The sequence below is a fragment of the Mesoplodon densirostris genome, chromosome 3, assembly GCF_025265405.1.
Source record: "Mesoplodon densirostris isolate mMesDen1 chromosome 3, mMesDen1 primary haplotype, whole genome shotgun sequence".
Taxonomy (NCBI): Eukaryota; Metazoa; Chordata; class Mammalia; order Artiodactyla; family Ziphiidae; genus Mesoplodon; species Mesoplodon densirostris.
The window spans coordinates 164,982,642-165,009,645 of NC_082663.1; the positions used below are offsets into that span (position 1 = coordinate 164,982,642).

The window sequence follows — 27,004 nt, forward strand, 5'->3', positions numbered from 1 at the left end:
GCAAGTAGGCAGCTGCCCACTCCTTGGCAGTTACTGCTATTATGAGGAAACCTACAGCCATTTTGTGTCATTTGGATCTGGCACTAGAGTGTACAGCTGCTGGTCTGCTTGACAAATCCCAGGCAGCCATGATGTAGCAGAGGTCACGACAGCACCCAGCTGTGTGCCATGATACAAAGAGCTAATGTTTAGAGGTCAATCACTGTATTTAAAGCACCAAGCTGCTTTATACACATTATCATGTTCATTCTCACCCCAACTCTGTAATGTTGGTACTATTATACCCATTTTTAGAAGAGAAAACTGAGGTTTACTGAGGTTAAATGACTCATCCAAGACCACTCAACCAGTAAGTACTTAAACCCAGACATCTGACTCCAGAGCCCAAGTGCATAACCAACACACAAGCTGCTGGGGCACAAAAGCCTCCCTTGGGGTCACTTTGGAGGGTGAGCCAGGGAGATGCTGGTCTCAGGGTCTGCCATGTGTTCTGACCACTCAGTCTCAGAAGCCCTTGTCCTATCTTGAACATCTCCCCATTTGCCCATTGAATGGAGTCCCCGTTCTTTGCTGCTTTCCCAAGCTTGCCAAACTCAGTCCCCATCAGTCATGCATTAATTAGTTCATTCTTTCATTTATTCCGTCAGCATTAATTTTGCTGACCAGCTCCTTTGTATCATGACTGCTAGTGCTGGAGATCCTTTATTGAGTACCTACTAGGCCCCAGGCACTGTCCTGGTGACTTTCACACATTGTCCAATGTCATCTTCATACAACTCTATATGGTAGACCTTGTTACCACTTGCTGCCTATTACTGCTTCACAGTTGATGAAACAAAGGCCCTAAGGAGGTTAAAGCGGTTGCTTAAGGCTCCCAAATTATGTCAGAGCCAGGATTCAAATCCTTCAAGGCCTTCATCAACTCTAGACCCAAAAAGATGTCTTTCCTTTTCCTACTCCTATAGCATTAATTAGTCTTCTAGTTGAACAGGCATCAGAATCACCTGGAGGGCTTGTTAAAACACAGATTGATGGGCCTCGGCCCCCAGAGCTTCTGATTCAGTAGGTTGGGATGAAGCCCAAGAATGTGCATTTCTAACAAGTCCCCAGGTGATGCTGATGCTCCTAGCTGGGGGACCCCACTTTGGGAACCACTGCTCTAGTCCAGATTCTTTCAGGACAGGGATCCTGTCTTTGTTTTTCCTCTAGCATTACACAGTGCCTGGCACAAAGTCGCTGCTTGGTATGTATTTGTTATATTGAATTGTTCAGTCGCACTTTCGTTTTTCCTTTATATACCATGTTGTGTTTTTATTTCTAAATGTGCAAATTCTTAGGCTTTGCCATTTAGGATTTAAACACCCAGGGATCAGGAATTTCACCTTATACTTTTTAGCACCTTTCGCAGAACGTTGCATACACTGGGTGTTTGGTAAATGTTGGCTGGTTGGTTGGTAATTCAGAGACCAACCTCGTTAAGACCCAAATTGCAAGCCAATTGAGCTCTGGGAGTATAACTCTTGAAACAATCTCTAGATCCCTAGAAAAGGGCCTAGTATATTGTTGGTGCTTAGTAATGTTTGTTGAATGAATATCACCAGTCTCTGTGGCTTTGTGGCCAATAGCCTGAGGGTCTGCCTGCTACCTTGAGCTCAGTTCCAGCCTGGGAGTTCAGCCTCAAAGCATAGGTTGGTGGATGGAATTTTCCAGGGCTTTCAGTTCACCTACAGCAATGATTCTTAACCCTAGCTGCACACTGGAATCTGGGGTGCTTTAAAATAATATGTATGCCTGATACCTATCCCTAGAGATTCTGATTTCATTGCCCTGAAGCGTGGCCTGGGAAGCAAGACTTGTAACGCTCCCCCAGGTGATTCTAATATGCAGCCAATGTTGGGAACCCTGACCTAGAGCACTTGGCTGCATGGTTTTCTCTGGGGCATTACAGAGGGCTATGCATGTACCTGCTTATGGGTGCACATGTGTGTAGAGAAGGGTGAGGCTGGACATGCCTTATTGAGTGGTGCAGAGTGGGCATCTCTGACTCTAGGATGAGGGTGCAGGGATTGGAAATCAAGCCTTGGGTAAAAGCTTGGCCAGGCCCGGAGGGTCCTTGAGGGCATCGAGCATGCCTGCTTCCCTTTCCTGGGGCCGCCTTTGGCTGACTGCTGATCGCCATGTTCCTTGGCCAAGGGGGCTCTGTTTCAAGGCTGAGGGCAGGAGGTGGTGGGCTGAGTGCAGGTGGTGTGGCTATTGGAAGCCCCTTTTGTTCCCTCGGTTCGGAAGGGGCCGTCCTCCCAGGGGCTGAGGTGGGGGGCTTAGCTTTTGGCATCATGCGCATCGGCACTGAGTTTATTCTTGGGTTTCTTGGTGGAAATGCACACGGCTACTTGAGCCCCACGCGCTGGCTGAGAGCAATGGGAAAGGTCATGCCTGGGCCCCAACTCCAGCAGGTTGCTTGACTCAGCACAATCCTGGTGTAATTAGGCATGACAAGAAGGAAAAGGGGAAAGGGCTGGTGCTTATTGGCTTGCACTCAGCCCGGGTCCCCAGGGACTAGGGGATTCAGAAGTACCAGCTGTTCTCAATTTTATTGGAGCCAAGGTTTGGCTCACCTACAGCCATCTCCATCAGTTTGTTTCTGAACCACTGGGGTACGCTTCAGTAGCCCGGCAGGATCAAGTCTCCCGGAATGATGGTTGGGTGAGTAATTCTCATTCCCTTCCCTTCCTTTTTCTCTCCTAACGTGGTCTCAGAAGCTGTGTGTAGGAGACACCATCATATCACTACATTCAAATCACCCGCTGTTGTTTGAGAGGTAGTTTTGAGTAATGCACTGCGCTGGGCGCCGGAGCTTTTACACTAGGTAGGAAAGCATACAGTCGTTACGGAGTCTGGAAGCAAATCCAATGACCTCCTTGGGCCAGAGAGATTATATAAATGGGTAAGTTGGGCTGCCTGTGAAGCCACAGGGAGTGATGGGGGCCAATAGGGGCCGTAAGTGGACTGGGGAACTCATGCCCAGCCAAAAGCCTTTTTTTTTTTTTTTTTTTTTTGCGGTACGCGGGCCTCTCACTGTTGTGGCCTCTCCCGTTGCGGAGCACAGGCTCCAGACGCTCAGGCTCAGCGGCCATGGCTCACGGGCCCAGCTGCTCCGCGGCATGTGGGATCCTCCCAGACCGGGGCACGAACCTGCGTCCCCTGCATTGGCAGGCGGACTCTCAACCACTGCGCCACCAGGGAAGCCCCCAAAAGCCATTTTTAATTTTAATTTATTTTTATTTTTTAACATCTTTATTGGAGTATAATTGCTTTACAGTGGTGTGTTAGTTTCTGCTTTATAACAAAGTGAATCAGTTATACATATACGTATGTCCCCATATCTCTTCCCTCTTGCGTCTCCCTCCCTATCCCACCCCTCTAGGTGGTCACAGAGCACCGAGCTGATCTCCCTGTGCTATGCGGCTGCTTCCCACTAGCTATCTATTTTACGTTTGGTGGTGTATATATGTCCATGCCACTCTCTCACTTCATCCCAGCTTACCCTTCCCCCTCCCCATGTCCTCAAGTCCATTCTCTACATCTGCATCAAAAGGGCGTTTTCAGGGCTTCCCAGGTGGCGCAGTGGTTGAGAGTCCGCCTGCCGATGCAGGGGACACGGGTTCGTGCCCCGGTCAGGGAAGATCCCACATGCCGCGGAGCGGCTGGGCCCGTGAGCCATGGCCGCTAAGCCTGCGCGTCCGGAGCCTGTGCTCCGCAACGGGAGAGGCCACAACGGTGAGAGGCCCGCGTACCGCAAAAAAAAAAAAAGGGGGGGGGGGCGTTTTTAAAACACTCACTACCGAGCAAACAGAACAGGGTCTGCACACTGGGACTTAGTGGTGGGCAGCCAGTGTCACACCTTCTTCTGGCCACTTAAAGTGTGAGCACTCAGCTAAAGGGCCACAGGCTCCCTCATGTCTGTGTGAGGGTCTGGAAACCCAAAGCCCAGGATGGACTCATGATTCTGGAGATGTTCTCTTCTGGAGCTGGCTTCATCTGCAGAGGCTGCTTAAGGAGCCCATGCTGACTGAGCATCTGGGGAAGCCTGCAGAATGCAGCTAGCCAAGTCGGGAACTGACCTGGGCCAGTGGGTTAGTGTGGAGGCTTCTGAAGAGGCTGCAAAGGGGACCAGGGAAGACACTGCGGTGCCTCTGCCCTCCAGGTATGACTGGGAGGCTCGTCTGTCCCTTGAGGAACAGGAGGAGGAAAGCACAGGGTGGGGCCCTGATCACTCTCGTCTGTGCTGCCTCCAGCTTAGACAGAGGATGTTGACTTGGAGAGCTTGGTGGCTTCTGCTCTTCTCCCACCCAGTTTCCTTGTGGTTTCCCTCTGTCCTCACCTGCCTGCTTTCACCAGCACTGTGCTCATTTGCCCACCACCAGACTCAGACCCAGATCCCCCGGGGGGTGGCCCTGGAAGCTTTGCCTGTGGTCTCAGCTTCCCGAGCTCTTCCCCATGTGCCATAAAATCTATGGAAAGGTTGCTGTAGATCGAAAGGCCTGTATCAGGCTCAGAGATCTTTCTTACAAGAGACTGACAAAGAAACACAGACTTGAGCTCATGGAATTAGAGTGGCAAATCCTTTTCTCTGGGGTATGAAGCCTTCCACAGCTTCCAAGGCTTTCTCGCTTCTTATGTAGTGCTGTTTTTAGCTTCCTTATCCAGATATGTGGGACTCTCCCATTGTTGTTTTCTTCTTCTTTGTCCATCCATGTGCTTGTGTTTTCCACGGAGAGTGGGTTGCAGTGAGACGGTTCCTGCAAAGTCCCTTGCCTCCTTCTTAGAACAGTTTACCCCCTTGAAGCACCTCACATACCAACACCATGGCCCCAAGCCACGTCACAGTGAACAAACCACAGACTGAAATTGCAGCCATTCAGGAGAGAGGAGTCTTTAATTTAGGCTTAAAATAGCCCATAGCCCGAGAGTTTGAGGGATCAGAAGCAAGGTGTCATAGCAGGAATGGGTGTTGGGGACCCGCCCCAGGATGACCGAGCAGGGGCTGTGGACTGGGAGATAGATAGGCATAGAGGTTGGGAGTCTGGGCTGGAGGCCCCTGCAGCTCATTTGACATTGTCTTCTTGGGTGTCTTTCGTAATGGAAGAGTGAACGCTGTGGCAGTAAAAATACATGGGACCTGCCTACTCCGTCTGGAATGGAGTATTTGCTCCTCCCTCTTTCTCAAAACTCTGTGCAGGCATCGTTATAATATTAGCTATAATCAGGACAACCTGTGCACATCATATGTTCCAGGGGTGCCATTCTAACTGTACAGTCTTGAACAACTCCCCCTGGAGTTGTGTAAGACACGGAACTGGTAATAATAAGAGCAAAGAGATATTGAGCACCTCTGGGCTAGACATTGTTCTAGCCTCTTGACATGAATAAACTTGCTTAATTCTCAACCCAGCCCAAGGAGGAGGACACTGTGATTAGCTCCATTCTACAGACGAGGAAGTGGAGGCACAGACAGTTTAAGTTACTTCTCCAGAGTCGTGTTGCTGGGTCAGTGTACCAAGTGCAGAATAAATGTCAGTATGACCCCAGTGCCCACACTTAACCATTAGGCATCACTTTCCATATTAATATTTTGTGGTTTTTACTCTTGTTATTGTGATTACTGTCTGTCTGAGTTCGGGCTGCTATAACAAAATACCACAGACTGGGTGGCTTAAACAACATTGATTTCTCATAGTTGTGGAGGCTAGAAATCCAAGATCAAAGTGCCAGCGTGGTGAGGGCTCTCTTCCTGGCTTGCAGATGGACACCTTCTCTCTATGTCCTCCTATAGTGGAGAGAGTGCTCTGGTGTCTCTTCCTTTTCTTCTTTTTTTTTTTTTTTTTTTTCGGCTGTGTAGGGTCTTCGTTGCTGTGCCCGGGCTTTCTCTAGTTGTGGCGAGGGGGGACTACTCTTCATAGTGGTGCACGGGTTTTCATTGCAGTGGCTTCTCTTGTTGCGGAGCACAGACTCTAGGTGCACGGGCTTCAGTAGTGGTGGCTCACGGGCTTAGTTGCTCCGTGGCACGTGGGATCGTCCCAGCCAAGGGATCGAACCCGCATCCCCTGCATTGGCAGGCGGTTTCTCACTGTGCCACCAGGAAAGTCCCTCTTCCTCTTCTTCTAAGGGCACTAATCCCATCATGGGGCTCCACCTGTGTGACCTCATCTAAATCTATTTACCTCCCAAACACCCCACCTCCAAATACCATCACACTGGGGGCTAGGGCTTCAACGTATGAAATTTTTTTTGAGGGACACAAACATTCAGTCATAACACTGCCATTTCCTTGTTTTCGACCCTACTGGACTATGTAAGTTCCTAGATCAGAGGTCAGCAAACATTTTCTGTAAAGGACCACATAGTAAATATTTAGGCTCTGGGGACCATACAGTCCCAGCTGCAACTATACTCAACTGCCCATATTGTGCTAGAACAGCCATAGACCATCTATAAACAGATGAGCAGGCTGTGTTCCAGGAAAACTATATTTATGGGTTCTGAAATTTGAATTTCATATAATTTTTATGTCATGAAATATTATTCTTCTTTTGATTTTTTTCAACTATTTAAAAATATAAAAGCCATTCTTAGCTCATGGGCCATAACAAAAACAGGTTGAAGGCTCCATTTGGCCTGTGGGACATCTGTCCTAGAGGGCAGGGACGTTGGGGGGTTACGGATTGATTTTAGTCTGTGCCTCCCCAGGGTCTCGCTCAGTCCTGACTCTGTCTCCATCCTCAAATAATGACTGAATGAATTCCTCCATGGTAAGCTCTCCCAGGTACGCTCGATGACTCAGGGATACCGCTGATTTTCAGAGCATGAGTAAAAAGTTTCTGAAAGCAAGGGATGGAAGTACACTCATTGTCACAGTGGCCAAGAAGAGGGCAGGAGCCTCCCTTCATGGATGTTTGTAGGAGAGTGAATTTTTTTTCTACATAAAGTGGAGGGATTTATTCTTCGCAAAGAGACCTAAAGAGCATGATTTGTAATAGGAAACAGATTTTCCCCGAAGATAAATGGAATGTCCCCACCTCCCAAACTGAGAAGAGGGTTGTTTCCTCTTTACAAAGGAAACAAATTGGATTCTCAAAGGAATAATCAGAGAAGTTTTTTAAATTGTCATTATAATCAGCAAGATAGGGTTTCATGAATGATGAAAGGGAAGTTTGCCTTCCTTGGGCCTGGATGTGCAGGACTGGTTGGAGGATCAGATCGGCCCTTCTCAATCCCTGCCTAATTCCTGCCCCTTGGCATTTTACAGCACCAGATGGGGGTGAGTGGCTCCTGCCCGCATGGGCGTTGGTGGGCCCATCCGGGGCCCAGTGTCTCCCTGTAAAACATTCCCCTCCATTCCAGCTCCTCTTCAACATGCTACTAAAGTAGGTCCTCTCTCCGCAGTCAAGCTTCCAACGGCTGCAGTTCATTCTGGCCCATGGGAGAGGGCATTACGGATGGAGACTTCCCTGAGCAAAGGCATGGTGCTTGGAATGAGCCTGGTGGGTGAGGGGAACCTGCCTGGATGGATTGACTATTTGGGCTACACTTCCAGGCAGCCAGCTACAAGGCTGAGGCCTCTCATCTTGGTGGAGGTGGAGAACCTTGATGGATTGAGGGACCATGTGCCACATATCTGGATGAAAGTCAAATCAGCTTTGTGTTTGGCCAAATGCTGCTGGGTATGGACGCCGAGAGCTGGTATACATCTAAGATTGGCTGGGAGAGGGGGGAAACTGCATCCATTTGATCTGAAAGCCTTAACTCCTCAGTTCTTTGCTGGGTTCTGGAGTCATGGACAGGACTCCCATCCAGCCCTTGCTCTCTAGTTGCTTGTAATAAAGTAGACAGATTCCGTTCCTTCAATTCCCTGAGAGATACAGGAACAAGGAGCACGGAGCCCCAACAATCCAGCTCTGTCCGCCAGTCTTGTTACCCTATAGATAATACTTAGAAGACGTTAACTGAGGGCAAGTTCCTTAGCCTCTCAGGACCTGTTTCCTGTGAAATGGGGTTAATGATAGTATCTACCTCATAGGATTGCTGTGAGGACTCAAAGGAGATGAGTAGTGACTGATACATGGTGAGATCTCAGTGCATGGTAAAACTGTTACTGTGGTGGTGGTTGTTATTTCCTAGCAAGAATAATTTCCTACATTTGTACAGCTCTTTTTTAATTTATAAAGTCCTCTCTCTTACAGTACCTCATTTAATTGTCTCAAAAGCCCTCTGAGGCTCAGCAAGTGCTATTAACCCATTTTGCAGATGAGAAGAGTGGCTTGCCCAAACTACCCAATTTGGAACTACATTATGGGACCAGGTTGTGAGCCCCAGTGCTGCAGCTCCTGGTCTGGTTGTCATCAATGACTATGTGTCATTCTGCCTTCTCGCAGGGGTCTGGGGCCGTGTCAGCCCTGTGGGTGGTGCCCAGGTATGGAACAAGTGTTCTCTGCTCTTGAGGAGCTGAGAGTCTAGTTGAAGTTTGAAGAGCCCCGTCTAGGAAGTAGAGAGTCCACATATGAGTGGAAGCCACTTTTGCTGTCTCCAGCAAGAGAGGTTAGGCCAGAAATCCATTAGCCAGGAGTCTTATACGGCGCCATCAGATGACACCCAGAGTTTTCTTGTGCTGAACCTGCAAAGACCTGTCTCTGATCTCCTGCGTGTCACTCAGCAAATGCCCTCCATGTGTGAAATGAGCAACGGAGCCAACTCTCTGGTGGATGGCGTTAGGTCCAGGTTGCATCACAATCTCCCTCACCCCCGCCACCACTCCTGCTTCACAACAGACCTTAACGTTATTCTATGATTACTTTGCGTCATCCTTCCCAAATGTGCATCAAATTAAAGAGTTCTTAGGGCATGGCAGGACATGTTTATGGGGAAGAGTTTCCTTTAAAGTCACAGCTCGGCCTGAACTCACTTTATTAGTGTTTATACAAAGTATGTAGTCTGTTCCAATGCAATCCATGTTTATTATATTCGTGGAGCAATCATTGCATTCCTTGGGCTGCTCCTTCCTGTTTTCTTAAAGCGATTACTGAACCTATGTTAAAAGTGAATCGTGTGTGTATTCTGTAGCTGGCCAGGCTTGGAGACGTGCATCGTTCAGAGAATGACACTTAACCACGACACGTCCTGCAAGTAACACAGACTTTGAAGTGGTCAGTGGCCCAAGTGGACTACAAGGGGGGCTCCTTCAGAACAAAAACATGGTGGGCAGCCAGGCCCCCTTGTGAGCACTTCCTTTGTCTTCCACCTCTGTCATGGGTATTTTGTGGCTCTAGCGAGTACGAACATGATGTTGATTTGCTCAGGATAGTCCCAGCTTTTTCCTGTTTTCTTGATATTATTGTTAATGGCATCCCCTTTGATTCACAAAAGCATTCAAGTTTGTATGATAAACTATACGGTCACTCTGGCTCTAACTGGTGTCCACATTCACTGCTATCAAGTTTGTATGATAAACTGTGTGGTCACTCTGGCTCTAACTGGTGTCCACATTCACTGCTATAAATGAAATATGGACATCCACTTTGGATCTCAAGATGCTTTATGGAAGGTTGATGTGTCTGGGTGGACTAGGAAAATCAGGGGAAGACCAGGTGCCTCTTCTAGGTTAGTTAAGCACCAAGGTCCCACCCGCCCTTTCTACATCTTACTTGTGCTCACATTTTACATGAAAAATAATCATCAAATTGATGGTAATGGTTACTTATTGGGTACTTACTACGTCACCAGCCCTGCGGTAGAATCACTTTATCATCTCATTTAATCCTCACAACATCCTAGGAGCGGGGTACTACTGGTATTATATCCATTTTACAGATGAGGCAACAGAAGCTTAGGGGTTGGTTAAGGAGCTTGCCTGAAATCACACTGCTCTCTAGTAAGATTTGAGCCGAGACTGTTGGATTCCAGGGCCTGCTTTCTTAAGCATTAGGCTCAGGAGCAGGGATCTCAAACTCACATGCCAGTAGGGAACAGGCAGGTGACGTAGGTGAGGGAAGCAGATGAATGGGACTGATGAATACCAGAGCAAAACGGGCTGTGGCCTCTTAGCTCCAGTTTCCAGTGGCCGAGAAGGCCCAGGGTTGTTCCATCACCTGATTTGGGGGAGATAAACCAGAATTGCAGATTTGTACGTGAAGTGCTCCCAAATGGGCGGTTGAGTTACAAATGTTAAAAGTCGCGCTGAGGACCAGACTCAACATCTCTGTGGGCCGCAATTGGCCCTTGGGCTTTCCTTTTGCAACTTCTACTCTACTGTCTCCAGCAAAGAGCTGGATATGCCCCGGGTGTGCCTCTTCCTGCTGGAGGATGAAGCTGAACAGAGCGAGGCAGGGGTCTCCTGCTGCAAGGAGAGGAAGAGTGGAGCCTCCTTCCCACAGGCCCTCACTTCCACCACATCCTCCACTGCATACGAGCATCCAGGCTGCCCCTCTGTCTGGCCCGTTCTCCTCCCCGCAGGTAGCTGTCTGCACGGCGCTGGCTGCAAACTTTTGCAGGTGTAAAATTATATATGCAAGAGTGTTGCCAAGCCAGACATTTAGCCCAGGGAGGCTTAGTTCCCAAACAACTGAGGTAGTGTGAAGCTAGTTTTTTTAAATCGAATTCAGTCCTTTCTCTCCCGTCTGCCTGTCTGTGTTTTTAAACTTGTATGTGGTTATGATGAGAATGAAGTATAAAAGTCGCAGAATAATTGAATGATACCTCCTGTTGTGCTAGTCAGGAGAGGTAAGGCAGGAGGTAAGAGCTCTGTGGTGGCTGATCTGCGGGGACACACTGCTGTCTGTGACCTGGTGGGATGGTAATTTGACAGTTCTTGAACACATGCTGTTTTCTCTCTTCCATTGGGGAAGATGCATGGATGACATTAGATCCTTTGGGGCTGGGAGAGGGAGCAAAGAAAGAAAGCCACCCATTAGGACAGGGCAGTCTGAGCAGCTCCTAAGAACTGTCCTTGGACTCACCAAGGAATGTTTTCCTTTGGCCAGATTTCTAGAGTCTTGAGTGGCTTTAGTTCTGCTGGTCACTTTAGCTATGGGGAGAGTCTTATTTCAACTGGACCACTTTTTTCAGTATTTCTTTTTTTCCAGAGGGAAGAGGGGGTGAATTAGTAATACAGATTTACTGTGGAAAACATTGACAATACTAATGAGCAAAATGTGAAATGTTTAAAAAACTAAACAAAGCTCTTCACCCCGGGATCCAAAGAAAACTAGTGTACATTTCTCTGAGCGTCTCCAAGGGGCCTCATTTCACTCGAGGTGTCTGGGGGGGCAGTGGGGGAGGAGAGTCTGTGGTCTTGGCTCCCACGGAGCTTCGTGCTCCCTTGGGAGAGGAGGCAGACACACAGGAAACAGGCAGCAACATAACGAGGTGGAAGGAAATGTGACGAAAGACCAGAATGGATTGTGCAGAGGCTAAATGATGCAGAAATTCCGGGCAGGGTCAGATCAGCGCAGGATGGAGAGGCTGGGAGCCCTGCAGAGAGCAGGGGTGGGAGGCTTCACCAAGCCTGGAATGAGGGTGCATCAGTTTCCTGGAGCTGCTGTAACAAAATGCCACAGACTGGGTGGCTTCAAACGGCAGAAATATATTCTGTCACAGTTGTGCAGGCAAAAGTCTGAAATTGAGGAATTGGTAGGGCTGTGCTTGCTCTGAAGTCTGTAGGGAGAGTCCTTCCTTGCCTTTTCCCAGCTTTGGATGGTGGCTGGCAGTCCTTGGTGGTCCTTGGCTTGCAGCTGCATCACTCCAGTCTCTGCCTCTGTCATCACATGTCTTCTCTGTGTGTCTCTGTCTCTTCATCTTCTAAGGACTCCAGTCCTATTGGACTAGGGCCCACCCTAATGGCCTCTTATAACCTGATTACATCAGCAAAGACCCTATTTCCAAATAAAATCATGTTCACAAGTACCGGGAGTTAGGACTTCAACGTTATCTTTTGGGGGGAACACAGTTCAACCCATAACAGAACAGTAGGATTTGGATGAGGGGAGAATGTTGAGGGCTTTCGAGGCCAGCAAATAGCAGGGACATAGGTGTTGATGGAGTGCCTAGTACAGTTCCTGATCTGATGTGTGCTCAGTAAATGTCTATGGAGTGAAAGAAGTAAGAATTAACAAACTTACGGTTGCCAGGGGTGAAAGCAGGGCGGGGCGGGGGTGTGTGGGAGGGGGAGGGATAAATTGGGAGATTGGAACTGACATATATACACCACTATATATAAGATAGATAACTAATAAGGACCTACTGTAGAGCACAGGGAACTCTTCTCAATACTCTGTTAGGGCCTATATGGCAAAAGAATCTAAAAAAGAGTGGATATATGTATATGTATAACTGATTCATTTTGCTGTACAGCAGAAACTAACACAACATTGTAAATCAACTATACTCCAATAAAAGTTAAAAAACAAAAACAAAAATAAAAACAAGAAAACAAAAGAATTAAATGAGGCAGGCTGAAAACAGCGCTGAGACCCACCGGCTGCTGTGCTCTTGCACTGGGAGAGAAGCTGGCATTTTGGGGAGATTAATCTGTTTGTAGGGAACAGGTTTGATGTCAGGGAAAGAGACTGAGGGTTGTTCAGTCATTTCGCTGCTTGACCCCCGCCGTGGTTCTGATGGCTGAAGACCTGAAGTCTGCCCCGTGAGTGCTCCACGGTCTGGGTGCCACCTGCCTCTATATCCCATTTGGGGCCATTCCAGTCCAGTCACCTGGACCTCCTTTCTGTTGCTTAGGCCCTTGAAGTGCTTTCTCTATTCAGAAAGTCTTTGTGTTTCTGTTCCTCCACTTGGAAATTTCTGCCTTCAGCCCGTCCCCTCATCTGGCTCCTCCTTTTTGTTTGAGTCTTGGACCAAATCTCTCCCCCTAACAGAGGCCCTTCCTGGCCACCTTTGCTAGCGCTCCTGCTTCTTCCCACCCCCATCTTTCTTCTCGTCACCTCACCCTGGCATGATTTCTTGGTTATTTCCTTGTAGCCTGTAGTTCTGCCATCTATTTGTGGTTGCCTGTGTCCCACTGTATTAGTTTTCCCTGACTGCTCAACAGTCTCAAACTTGGCAGCTTTAAACAACTCCCATTTATTAACCCACAGTTAGCTGGGGGCCTCTGCTTCAGGGTCTCACAAAGCTGCAATTCAGCTGTTGCTTGGGGCTGTCGTCTCATCTGAAGACTCAGCTGGGGATGGACCCGCTTCCAAACTCTTGAGGTTGTTGGCAGAAGTCAGCCTCTGGCAGCCCGTTAGAACTGTGGGCTTCAGGCTCTTGCGGGTTGTCCTCAGGTTCTCCTTGGCTCTTGTGGAGGCTGCCCTCAGTTCCTTGCCTGATCGGCCTCCCTGACATGCTGCTCACTTCATCACAGGTAGCAAGGGAAAGGGTCCCCTAGCAAGGCAGGCACTCCAGTCATACGTAATGTAACCACAGCAGTGACCTCCTGTCCCCTTTGTGGTATTACGTCGGCAGGAAGCAAGCCATCAGGTCCTGCCCACGCTCAAGGAGAGGGGACTACACAAAGATGCTGACACCAGGGAGTAGGGATCTGGAGGCTGCCCTAGAAGTTGTCTGCCACACTCTCCAAGAGAATAAAAGTGACAGCAGGGGCCATGGCGGGAATCACAGAGTTCCTGAAAGGAATCTTTCGGGTGTTGTGCAATACCCTAGCCACAAGCACAGTGCCAGGTTCAGAGTAGGTGTTTAATAAAGGCATGCTGTAGGAAGAAAGGAAGGATGCAAGGGAAGGAGAGAGAGAGGGAGGAAGGAAGTAACGAAGGAAGGAGGGAAAGAAGGAATGTCCCACTTTCCCCTGCAACATGCCAAAAGTAACAGCTAAACAAATCTGCTTGTGGTTATCCTGAGGCAATGCCTCCGGGGTTTTATACATGCTGTTTCTTTTATTGAAATCCTCTTTTCTCCCTCCCACATATTCCCATGCCAACCAACCTGGCTATGGCCAAGTCATTCTTGAGGTCTCAATTAAAATGTTACTTTTTCAGAGAAGCCTCTCCTGACCCTGAAAACCGGATAACTCAGTACTCCTTCCGATATACTCTCCCATAAGCTTTTTCTTTTTCTTTTTCTTTTTTTTTTTTCGTGGTACGCGGGCCTCTCACTGTTGTGGCCTCTCCCGTTGCGGAGCGCAGGCTCCGGACGCGCAGGCTCAGCGGCCATGGCTCACGGGCCCAGCCGCTCCGCGGCATGTGGGATCTTCCTGGACCGGGGCACAAACCCGTGTCCCCTGCATCGGCAGGAGGACTCTCAACCACTGCGCCACCAGGGAAGCCCTGCTTTTTCTTTTTTTAATTGGAGTATAATTGCTTTACAATGTTGTGTTAGTTTCTGCTGTACAACGAAGTGAATCAGCTGTATACGTATACATATACCCTCCGTCTTGGACCTCCTTCCCATCATCCCCCCTGATCCCACCCATCTAGGTCATCACAGAGCACCGAGCTGAGCTCCCTGTGCTATACCACAGGTTCCCACTAGCTATGTGTTTTACACATGAGTAGTGTATTTATGTCAAACCTAATCTCCCAGTTCATCCCACCCTCCCCTACCCACCCTGTGTTTGTTTATATGTCTGGCACAGTCTAGAGCAGGAGTCTGCACACTATAGCCTCCAGGGCAAATCCAACCTTCATCCTGTTTTGTAAATAAAGTTTTATTGGAGCATGGCCATACCCATTAGATTGTGTATTGCCTGTGGCCGCTTTCATGCTAGGAAGCAAAGTCAAATGTTGCAATAGAAAATATGGCCAGCAGAATCTAACTTATGTATTATCTGGCCCTTTAAAGAAAATGTTTGTGAGCCCCTAGTGTAGGATGCTTACCACAGTCTGTGGTATTTGACCCTTTATTTATTTCTTCCCCACTAAACTCTTGAGTTCCTTAAGGACACAGATGATGCCAGTTTACCCCTGGTTCCCAGCATTTAGTCCAGGACCTGAAACTTCATGGTCAAGATATGTTTGTTGAATGAATGAATGAATGAGTGAATGGTGAATCTGTCAGAAATAGAAAACAGCTGGAAAAACTCAAATTAGGGTTATTTGAGGAGGGTCGATTTACAAGGGGCTGTTTCAGAGGTGTAGGTGTGGCTCAGGGAACCAGGACTAGAGGCGATGGAGCTGTTACCATCCCTAAACCAGAAGAGAGGAGAGGAGGTCAAGTGTCCTGGGGCAGGAAACGGTCAGTCATGAGGAGGAGCCGTGACCTTGGGTGGCGACACTGGCTAACCTGGGTGACCTCTCAGGGTGGCAACCAGGAGAGTGAATGCCTTTCCTCCCTCTTCTCCCTTCCTCCCAGCTCAAAGAGAAGAGCAGGGCCCAGGAGCCAGCCTTGCAGTGTGGTCCATTCAGGTCAGCCTCCCAGCCTGGAGAAAGGTGAATAACTGCAGCTGAGGCCACAGCCCCCTTGCCAACTTCTTCTGGTTTGGTTGGAACCTCTTCTTTGCTGATGATAAACAAGGGGTTAGGCTAGGCAAGAGACATCTTAATTCGGGCCCCTCCTACCCTTTCCCGAGTGGGATTCCCCCAGATCGGGCAATGCGATCTTGATGTGAGTGCATCACACCCTCTGAAGGCTTGTTCAGGAGCTTGCTGCCCACCCCCTCCTCAGACCCGCCACTTCTCTGTGACCCCTGCGCGGCCCCCGCTGTCCCCCCCTTCCCATCCGCTCCAGGGGGTCTTCTCTCTGAGTTCCTGCTGTGACGTCTCTCTCAGATCTCTGACTGCCCACTCCCCACCGACTGTAGACCACACCTCTTAACATTTAATTTTGCATGTTCTTACATTGTTCTCTAAGTATCTCACATATCTTAGTCCATCTCCTCAACTAGACTGCAAGCTCTCTGACAGCAAGAACCAAGCCATAATTTTTCAGCCCACTTGGCCTGGGCCCCCAAATATGAGAATTGTAGATCTCAAAATGGTCAGGACTTTATGGGTCATGAATCCAGCCTCCCACCTGTCGCAAGGGCCCCCTAGGCATCCTGCTCAACATGGGTCAACTACTAATCTCTGCTTGTATACCCCTGCATTAGGGACTACTATGTCGTAGGGCAGCCCTTACAAGTTCACCATATGTTGAGACCTTATCTTCTTTCCTGAAACCCAGAAGGCGGCGCTCTGTATACACTGGTCATACCGAGGGCAGGTGGTCTTAAGGTCTGATCTGAACTGATGGTGTATTCTCTAACTCTGTATGTTTCAGCATCACAGATAAACATCTTTTGTGAAGCCGGTGCTAATCTATCCTCTGCATCCTCTCCCTACCAGTCATTGGCTGTGGGTGAAAATGAACCACTCCAAATGCTGTTTAGAAAGCCCTTCCTCACATACTTTACCTCTTGAGCCTCACAGCAATCCCATAGATCTGATATTTTTGGTCATACTTTATAAAAGTTTCATCAACAGTACCAACACCTGGGGCTCAGTAAAGTTAAGTGACTTTCTCAAAGTCACATAGCTAAGAAGTGAGAAAGTGGAGACTCAGATCCACATCTTCTGAGTTTATAGTTGAAGCCCTTTTCTCCAACCCCATGCTGCCTCACTGCGGGTTGTTTTTTGTTCCTCGCCCTTCCTGAATGTGCCACGGCAAAAAAAAAATTTTGCAAGGATGCCACATAATGAATCAAAAGAAAGATGAATATACACGTGCCAAGATAAGGACAGTGGTCTGCCCTAGAACATTTTTGTTTCAGTTTTTCCAATGTTTTTCTGAATTGCACTTCCTCCCCACCCCACCAAAGGTGTCAGACAGATGTGGAAATACTGCAGAGCTCCAAGTCACAGCACTGGTTTATGATTCACTGATTGGGATGGGGAAAAATAATGCAGGAGTTTACCATGGTGATGCCTGTTTATGAAAGCAGTGTGGTAGATGATGAGGAACATGGTAGAAACCAGACATGGGTAAAAACAGCAAGAAAGCACTTTCCCCTGGAGTTTGCAAAGGGGCTCAGCGCTTGTACGGGCCCAGATCTCACAGGGGAGGTGGGATAAAAAATGCACCAACTTGGCTGGAGTGGGGAGCAACAAAGCCACTAGGAGTATCCCTTCACATTCTTTAACACATATGATGGTAAATTCTATTCTGTTCTGTTCTATTTATTTATTCATTCATTTTTCTGGCAATCATTGGTTACCCTGATATAGTAGAATATGCTTAGACCCTAGCTGGAGATGTGCAGCATGATGTGATGGTTAAAAACATGGCCTCTGGGGCTTCCCTGGTGGCGCAGTGGTTGAGAGTCCGCCTGCCGATGCAGGGGACACGGGTTCGTGCCCCGGTTTGGGAAGATCCCACATGCCGCGGAGCGGCTGGGTCCGTGCGCCATGGCCGCTGAGCCTGCGCATCCGGAGCCTGTGCTCCGCAACGGGAGAGGCCACAGCAGTGAGAAGCCCGCGTACCACCAAAAAAAAAAAAAAAAAAAAAAAAAAACAAAAAAAACATGGCCTCTGCATTCAAAGAGCTTAGGTTCATATCCCAACCTTGCCACTTACTGCTTGTATGACCTTGTGTCAATTTGACTTACTGATAAAATCTTCTAAGCTAGGGTGCTTCCTCATGTGAAAAATGAGATAATTAAGGTACCTACTACATATGATTGCTGACTGGATTAGAGAGAATAAACATAAAGTTTTTGGTACAGTGCCTGGTGCATAGTTTAGGCCCAGCAAATATCTTTTTAAGGCTGATCTTCAGTATTTTTTATCTGTTGAAGGAAGGTAGTAATACCTACCTTTCAGAACTATTGCAAAGAGAAGGAAAAGAAAAAGGTTAGAAAGCTCCTGACTCAAAGATACTGCATTCATCAATGTAGAGTGCTATAACAAATAGTCCCCAAATTTCAGTGACTTAAGAGTTATTTCTGGAACATGGCTGAGTCTAATATGGGTAAATGGGGAGACAGGGGAGGAAGATCTCTGTTGCATGCAGTCATTCAAGGACTCAGGCTCTTTCTATCTGCCATGTAGGATTGGGCAGGAAGTTTTATGGAACAAGCCTGAAGGTGGCATATATTACTTGTGCTCACGTAATAATGATGAAACTCAGTCACATGGTTGCACCTCCCTGCAAGGGAAACTGGGAAATGTGGTCTATCTCTGTGCACTAGACAGAAGGAAAATGGTGCAGTGGACAACTTGCCAGTCTCTGCCCCAGTGTTCGATGCATGGCAACCACATTTTGTGAATACTAATATAATACCATGGTGATTCCCATGGCATCCTAAGCCCCACTTAGAGGGATGGGCAACCCTAATTATGCAGTCTCTTCTTCTCAGAGCCTGAGAGAAAGGTTGGTTCTCACCTCATCCCTACAGTGACATGTGCCTCTCTGAGCCATCCTTGGCCCCTCTGAGCCATCGTTGGCCATAATGACAGGACTGAGGGTCTCCAGAGTGGCAGGCAAGCCTCAGAAAGGACATGCCATTAAGAGTCATATGAATGGAGTTCCATTGTTAATGGTAAACTAACTATTCAGACATTAAATATTTCTCTTCCGTTCTCTTCCATCTCTCTATTGTTGCAAAACGAATCACTCCAAAACTTAATGGCTTAAAGATACACACTCGCTTTAGTATTGTCTCTCATGGTTTCTGTGGGCAGGAATTCAAGAGTGGTTCAGCTGGGTGATCTGGCTCAGAATTTCTCATAAGTCACAGTCAGATGGTAGCTGGGGCTGGAATCTCTAAGGCGTCTGCACTCATACGCCTGACCTCTAGGCTGTGAAGACTCAAACATCCAGGGCTGGACCAGTTGGGGCTCCTCACATGCCTCTCTCTCTCTCTCTCTCTCTCTCTGGTCCCTTCACATGATCTTACCACTGGGGACTTCAGGTCTTCTGACCTCACATGGCAGCTCAGGGCTCCAATGCAGGTGCTCTGAGAAGCAGCCAGGCAGTCACTTATTGCCTCTTCTAATCTAGCCTCAGAAGTTCTGCAGCATCGCTTCTGCCAGAATCCTGTTTGTCCAAGCAGTCACAAAGGCCTGCTCAGGCTCAACGGAAAGGGGCAGAGACCCCACCTCTTGAGGACAGGTGTGTCAAAGAAACTGTTTGTAGACATGTTTTATTGATGAAACGGCCCCACTTGCCCACCTACCCCCGATCTAGATGCTGTAATGGCTTCCCTGTCTAACGTCACCCCAGATGGGATCATTCGTGCCTGCAGATGGTTCAGAACTCATACTGGGCTGAAGTAGACTGATTTCTTCAAAGGACAGAGCTGAAGGCTGAGAAATCTGGCTAAGGCGCCTGGCCTGGGACGATTGGGGCTGGGGAAGGGACGGACACATGAGGTGGTGCAAACCTCTTCTCAGTGGCAGTTGCCTTAGTTCCCATTTTCAGCCAAGCAGGTTGGCCATCCAGGCTCTGTCCTCACCACACCAAGGTCTGCAAGCAGGAGAGGGTTATGTAAAGCATGGAAGCTCGGAGAACGTAAGTCAGTGACTCAAATTCACACAGCCAGGAGTGAGCAGCAGGACAGAGGTTTACACCCTGACCTGTGTCACCCAAAACCCATATGCTCCCTGGCCTCCCTGGCAGTTTGCACATTGGGCAGGGGTGGCGGTGGGGTTTGGGGCAGACAGACAACAGAGCTCTCTCCCTACCCTCTCTCTGTAGCCAGATACCAGGGAAATAGGTGTCCTAGACACACTGCACGGGAGAGGCAGCGGAAGGGGACCACTCGTGGTGCTCTCACTCAACTAATTATAGTAACGGTAGCTGCCATGATTCTTTAACGAGTGCCTGATAAGCACTGTGAACGTCCTCATCTCGTTTAACCCTCGTAAACACTCCTGAGGTCAGGATTGTCACCGTCAGTTAGAGGGTGTTGGAGAAACTGAGCCTTGGAGATGAAGCGAACTGCCCATAAGTCACTCAGTACGTGGCAGGGCAGGCATCCAAACTCATGGCTGCTTCCCTCTGAAGCTCAGCCTCCCAGACACTGACTCTGTGCCTGAGACAACCCCACAGTCCCCACCCAAACCCATGCCTCCAAGTCCTCGGCATTTCAGCGGCACACTTTGTGCCCTTTCATAAATAAATATTAATTGAAAATATCAGTGCCGCGGCCGCTAACACGAGCTGCCGAGTTACCACGCTGTGTCCTGGTGATTAAACCCTTGGTTGCATTGTCATGTTCTCAGTTGTCACGGTCCCCAAACATCCATCCCAGTTGAGATGGGGGGTGAGAAGGAACTCGGGGGGATGATGAGCACACACAGATTCCTGTCTGTGTGCTGGTGTCCACTCCTTGCATGAACAGCTTTCATGATTTCCCTGGGTGACTCTTGCTCTCCTTTACCAGCCCTCAGCTTAGTCTGAGAAGTCTAAATGCTGCCTCTCTCCATCACAAGCTGGTTAAGAAACAACTTAGATTGTTACTGTATTTTTAAATTTTTTATTTTATTTTTTGGGAGTTTGGGATTTACATATTCACACTACTGGATTTATTTTTTTTAACATCTTTTTTGGGGTATAATTGCTTTACAATGGTGTGTTAGTTTCTGCTTTATAACAAAGTGAAGCAGCTATACATATACATATATCCCCTACTGTATTTAAAATAGATAACCAACAAGGACCTACTGTATAGCACAAGGAAGTCTGCTCAATATTCTGTAATAACCTAAATGATTGTTACTTTAGATAGAGGAAAACTGGATGAGGAAGGGAGGTGGTTCCCCAGGGAGGGGGCTCCAGGACTCACTTGATTTTTATTTCAGTATGACTTTTGCAATCAGGAGAGTAATCCCTCCTCCAATTTGATTTGCCTTTATACAGAGTGCTAGAATCTGAAAATTGTTTCCCTTTTCATTTTATGCAACTTGAGAACTCACAGGTCTTTCTGAGGCATGATAACAGGATGGCAACTTTAGGACCTGAGTAGGAGAACCAAAGAAGTAGTGAACGCATGGATGGGGATCCGTCATTGGGAAAATGGCCTTTTAGTACCTAAATGTTCTGGCAGGAAGCAAGGCTAAACTCCAACTCGGCCAAAACCTTGAAAAGTTTCTGATCAAGAAGACATGGTAAATAGGAATTAATTGTTCAGCCTCCATTATTAAAAACTGTAACATATTATTCATGGTCCTTTTTTAAAAAGATTTTTTTTTTGTATCCCGTCTTCGTAGATAGCTTTAGTGATCACAGTATTTATACGATTGTTCACAAGTTCTTTCTTGACTTTGGTTTTCTCTAATCCTGGTTTTCTACCATCCAAGATGCCTCCTTCTCCTGGACACCAACGCCACCATAATGCTTTGAGCTCTTCCATGGCAAATTCTTCTCTTTGGGACCATTTTCAGGAGCTTCAGCCTACAAATTGGGGCAGGAGTAATCCATGAAGCTGTCTTTACCTGTTGTACGAGATTACTCTTGCCAGGCACATGTTCTACTGTGTTGGGCTATGGAGTTAAATGAGATATGGTCTTTGCCCTCAGAGAGTTTGCAGATTAGCTGGAAAATAGACAAGTACCTAGGTGGGTACCAAAGTCGGTCAAGATTCCTTTGGTTTCAGGTGATAGAAAATTCAACTCAAACTGATTTAGGACAAAATATAAGGGAGATGGGATAGATTGGCTCACATAATCTCAAAATACAGAGGTTTCTGGCATCAGGCATGGGTGGATCCAACTACTCATAGCATAGCGCCAGAACCAGTCTCTTTTCATCTCCTGACTCTGGAAATTCTCTCTTCATGGTAGCTAGATAGCTTCTGGCAACTCCAGTGGAGCGAAAGCTATTGGGAATTTGAGTCATGTATGTACTCATGAAACAATTACTGTGGTCACAGGGAGTGAAGATGCTTATAAGCCTGGCCTAGATCAGGTGCCCATCTCCGGAGTTGGGGAGAGGGGTCAGCCCCACTTGTATGATATGATCCAAGAGCTGGGGGAGGGGGGCTTCCAAAGAAAAATTTGTTATCTGAAGAAGGGGCAAGAGCAGCCAGGTAGCTAAACATACCAGGGCTCTACTGTGTACATAATGGCTAGCTTATTCCATACAATGTCCTTCGGGTTGGTTGGGCATGCTCTAGGGAATATCATTAATCATTGGAATTGCCTTCTCCTTAGCAAGCAACGTCCCTCCAGCTTAAGCCAGTCTGGGTTAAATAGACCATAAGTGTAACCTGCAAAAATCTGACCCAAATTTGTTCTCCATTGCAGTGACCTGGACAGAAATAACATCACCAGGATCACCAAGACCGATTTTGCTGGACTCAAGAACCTCCGAGTCTTGTAAGTAACATGTGGCTCTCCAATGCATTCTCACTCTCAGCTCTTCAGCCTTGTGAAAATGTCCCACTGCCCTGACATCACATCCCCAAGCACTGGACAACAAGACTTCGCCCTTCTGCAGCAGAAAGCCCTTCATTAGTACAGCCAGGTTTCCTTCCCCAGCTGTCTCATTCTGTGTCTCCATGCCGTAGGCTGGCTAGACCAATGGCAGAAGTCAGTTCCAATGACAGGGAACACAGAAGGTTATACACAAATAAATCAACATGCCCAGCTTCTAGGATGACAGCAGGGTCAGGTTGGCTAACCATGCTTCCCTTCCACAGAGATTATAATTTCTCCCCCAGCCTGTGAATTAAAAGAGCAATCAGGACAAAAGTTATTTATCTTGTTGCTTAATAGAGAGGAGGAGAGGAAGGAGGGAGAGAGTCAGACAGGGTCAGAGCCCTTGCTGAACACTTGCAGCTGTGCAGACAGGTAGCAAAATTTGAGAGGGGCATTGATGCAGCAGGAGAGCAAGAAATATCAGGTTTCATTGCTAAATATTAAACACTTTCATCCATTCCTAAATCTGAGTGATAAGAAGCTGCCCAAATTCTTGTCCACTGACGAGTCTCAGACATTCAGGGGTACAAGAGAGGAGGAATTGGACCCTCTTTCCTTCTTTACTCAGAAGGTGATTTTGACCCATAAATGTGGCTTCAGACCTGGAGTGCAGCCTGGGCAATCCGGCCACTGCCTTGGTGTTTGTCGTGTCCTGGAATCTTGGCCGGCAGGTTTTTACTAGAAGTAGCAACTAAAGTCTTGGTATCTAAAGCCACCTCCTTCTTTTTACTCATAACCCATTATAATACAGTGAGTTGTATCCTGGGAACTGGAAATATTAGGTTCTGGTCCTGACTCAGAACTAACTGCCCATGTGACCTTATACCCTATTGTACTCCTTTGGGCCTTATTTTTCTCATCTGTAAAATAGGGAATGAGTAGTATATTAGTTTTCTAGGGCTACTGTAACTTTGTGCCACAGACTGGGGGGCTTAAACAACAGAAACTTATCATCTCAATTTCCAAAGTCCAAAATCAAGGTGTTGGCAGGGTTGGTTCCTTTTGAGGACTGTGAGGGAAGGATGTGGTCCAGGCCTCTCTTCTAGCTTCTGGTGGCCTCAGGGACTTCTTGGCTTTAAGATAGCTGTCTCTGGGTCTCTCTGCATTGTCTTCCTTCTACACATGTCTGTCTCTGTGTCCAAATTTTCCCTTTTTATAAGGACACCAGTCATATTGGATTACGATCCATCCTAATGGCCTCATTTAAACTTGATTACTTAGTAAAGACCCTGTCTCCAAATAAAGTCACTTCTTATTATATTGGGAGTTAGGGCTTCAATATATGAATTTTGGGGGGCATGCAGTTTGACCCGTAACAAGTATTTAGAAGTCCTTCTAACCCTAATAGTTACACATATAATGCTTTATGATTTTGGCACTTTCACGAGCAATGTGTTTATTCTCACTGAAACCTGTGGAACATTACTTGTGTCTCATTGTTTTCCTGATTGAGAAGTAGATGGTCATGATGGTGATGATAACTGATGTATATATGGTACCTTCCACAGACCAAGCTCTGTTACATAGTTATTAACCCTTATCTGCCCAGAGGAAACAGGCACAGATAGGTTAAGTGGTCCCAGCTCCACGTAGCAGGGAACTGAAGGAGGAGGACTCAGAAGCCAGAATGTGTGCTTTCTAACCTCCATGCAGTGCCTCTGTTCATTTGTGTTATAGGAAGTTTAGAAAACCAGGAAGGTGATAGTCTAGGAATTTTGTAAGTGCAGCGTGATGTGCAAGTGGCTGACCAGAGTTTCCCTGAGCAACAGGGTGTGGGACTGCTAGGATCTGAGTGCTGGGCCTCCAGCTAGCAGATGCTCTCCCCTCGATGTGGTCTCTGGTCTTTGGCCAGTGCACCCCCCCTCCCACCATCCCTGGAGGGAAGACCCTACCCTCTGCCAAGTCTCTCTTTTGCCCCAAGCAGTCATGTGTCTGTCAAATGACTGGCAGCTCCAACAAGTGTGTATGGATCAGAATGGAGATTGGGATAAAGGTGGGAGATTTTCATGGCTCAGTTTTAGGGTGATTTTTATTAAAGAGATATAGGCAGTAAACTCCTGATTCCAGGTCACTTACCAACTTAAAGAACAAACACTTCTCTATTTTTTTCCATTTTTTTCCCCCAGAATCTGTGAGAAATGTCCTTTCATACAAGTCAGAAATTTCACCTAATGCTTCATTTTTCTAACAAAGTCAAAAACAACCCTTTGATTTTCTTACCATTACATCAGAGAGACTAATAAAAATTCCAACTTCCATATCTGCTCTCTGCAAATAGAAAGTTTAAAATAATCACAAAAGATCATATTAATATCCTCTGGATGGTCTACAACATTCCTTTGACTACAGTTTATCTTTTCAGTTAATTGGTACATTCTTCTTATTTTGATAAGCAGTGCTAAAACCCTCCCCCTCCCCTCACTTCATAGACTCTATTAATATACTGTGTTTCATTATCTTCCTTAGAAACTCAAAGACAACCCCATTCAAGTGGCCCTTTATTAGTGTGAAAGAATCTGCTACGTGGGGTAGCTGAAATGCTTTCTGACACCAATAAAATATCCAGACGTTTAAACCATATTTTCCCTCAGTCTATTCTTTTTAGCTGAGTAACCTAGACAACTATCTTTTTGAAAAGCTTTCATCACACCTCGGCGTATTCCCTGTATCTGTTTCTTATTTACAATTTATAGTGAAACCAGAAAAGACTCAGTCGTCTTGAATAATTTGAGCCTGCCACCCATTTCCATGCAGAACTGTTAATACGGTGCAGGTGAATGGGCAAAAGCAAATAAAATGGAGATTGGGGAACTTCGGCTTCATCCAGAGGTTTTCCCCAAATAAAGTACATTCGGGGGAAGATATAAGAATTGCTTATAACAATTCTTTCTTCCAAGGGGCAGGAATAGGAAAAGATCTCTTCTGGTGGTATCAATTATATTCCCTTTCTTAGTAGTCTGTTGCAAGAACTCTTGCAAGTATGCCCACAATGTGGGAACCAGCTTTATCCCAAATGGGGTTAATTAAAGAGTTAAACTCCACCCCAGCCATCATCACATGGGGGCGATTTCCGATTCTGATCCAGTGTTAAAAGTAAAAAAATAACGATGCCGAAAGAACTGAAAATGAGCACAGTCTGTGTCCCTCTAACTCAGACAGATTCAAGCCATAGTCAGCCCTTCTGGGTGTCCAGCCCCTCCTGGATCCCCGGGTCTCCTGCATCTGCTCAGTAAAATGAGAGTGATAGCAATGGTTTTAGCACAAACTCCCGAATTGCATCGCAGCCTAGAAGTCTGGATGGGAAGTTCACAGCTCATTCATTCAGTGATCCATTTATTCATCAAGTGTTGGTTATTTCTTGAGCCTTTAAAGACCAGGTACTAGGCTGGATTCTGATCGGCCTAGGAAGTAGATTCAGAAGAGACCCTAGCTACCTTACCAGTTAGGATCCCAGCAGGACAAATGAGGAGAGCTAAATAAAGATTTATTTGCAAAGGTGTGGGTGACATTAAGAGAAGCCAGGAAGAGTTAGTTGGCGCAGTTCCCTGGGGCTAGCAACAACGGTCACTAGTCCCCTCTGAGCCTCAAGGACCGGAGGGAGGGAGTGGTTACCTGAGCCCAGCAAAGGAAGGGGACTGCCTGTTAGCACCTGGGGTCTTAGGTAGAGGAATGCAGTCCACCTGCAGTGACTTGGCAGGGAGGGAGCTGGGAATAAATCCCCCACCTCACCCCCTCTTCTCTCACCCTCTCATCTCCTGCTGGTGATTCCCTTTGGCTGAACCCAATAGGAAACCAGAGTCAAGGAAGCTTCTTGATGAAGCTGGTAAAAGTTAGCCCCCCAGGGCTTGAGCAAAAAGGAGGAGGGACAGGTATCAACCATCCCTTCTACTCCCCTTTCTGGAAGAAGCTGGTAGTGTTAGATTAATTAGGACAGAACTGAGAGATTCCTCATGGGAGGTTGGAGTTAGACGCCTTCAGAAACCCTGAGGGAATGTGACACTAAGCCACCCTAGTGTTGCTCCTTGGAACAATTGGGAAGTAAGGACAGCAAGTTCTATGAGGGATTGATTGATAGTAAATACCCAGCTGAACAAACCCCCCGTCACAAATATTGAACTGGTTCCCTGTTTAGCGAGATGTGCTGGTGTGAGTCTACGAGCATTCCAAGGCCCTCCTGGCCATATGGCGGGATGGAAAAGGAAGAAAAGGGAAGGAAAAGAACATTTATTAAGCCTCTGATTGTACTCCAGATCCTGGGCTGGATAATTTATATACTTTATTCCACTTTTATTCTTACAAGGACTTATGAAATGTTTTATTTGCGCTATTTTACAGATGAGGAAACTGAGTCTCTGAGAGGTTGGCTAGACAGTTCAAAAGCACACCATCAGCTAGTAAGAAATCAGAAAAGGGATTCTCAACCAAATTTGATAAGCACACCAGATTGGGAGTTAGGTCCACCCTCACTAGCTGTGTGACTTCATACAAATAATTTCTCCTTGGGCAAGTCTCTTAACCTCTGTTCCTGGGAGCCCATGTATGTTAAGTGAGGAGCCTATATGAGACCAGCCTACAGGGGCCAGAAGGAACATAAACGTGTGAATCAGAGTGGA

The 27,004-nt window shown here is 47.2% G+C and overlaps 1 protein-coding gene across 1 annotated transcript in view; it reads left to right on the forward strand.

Moving 5' to 3' along the window:
• The window catches only part of SLIT3 (slit guidance ligand 3), a 621,296-nt gene that overhangs the window by 23,110 nt on the left and 571,182 nt on the right, over nucleotides 1–27,004 (forward strand). Inside the window, exon 2 of the mRNA XM_060094956.1 lies at nucleotides 22,218–22,289. Coding sequence (XP_059950939.1) covers nucleotides 22,218–22,289 — 72 coding nt within the window. The remainder of the gene's footprint in view (nucleotides 1–22,217; nucleotides 22,290–27,004) is intronic.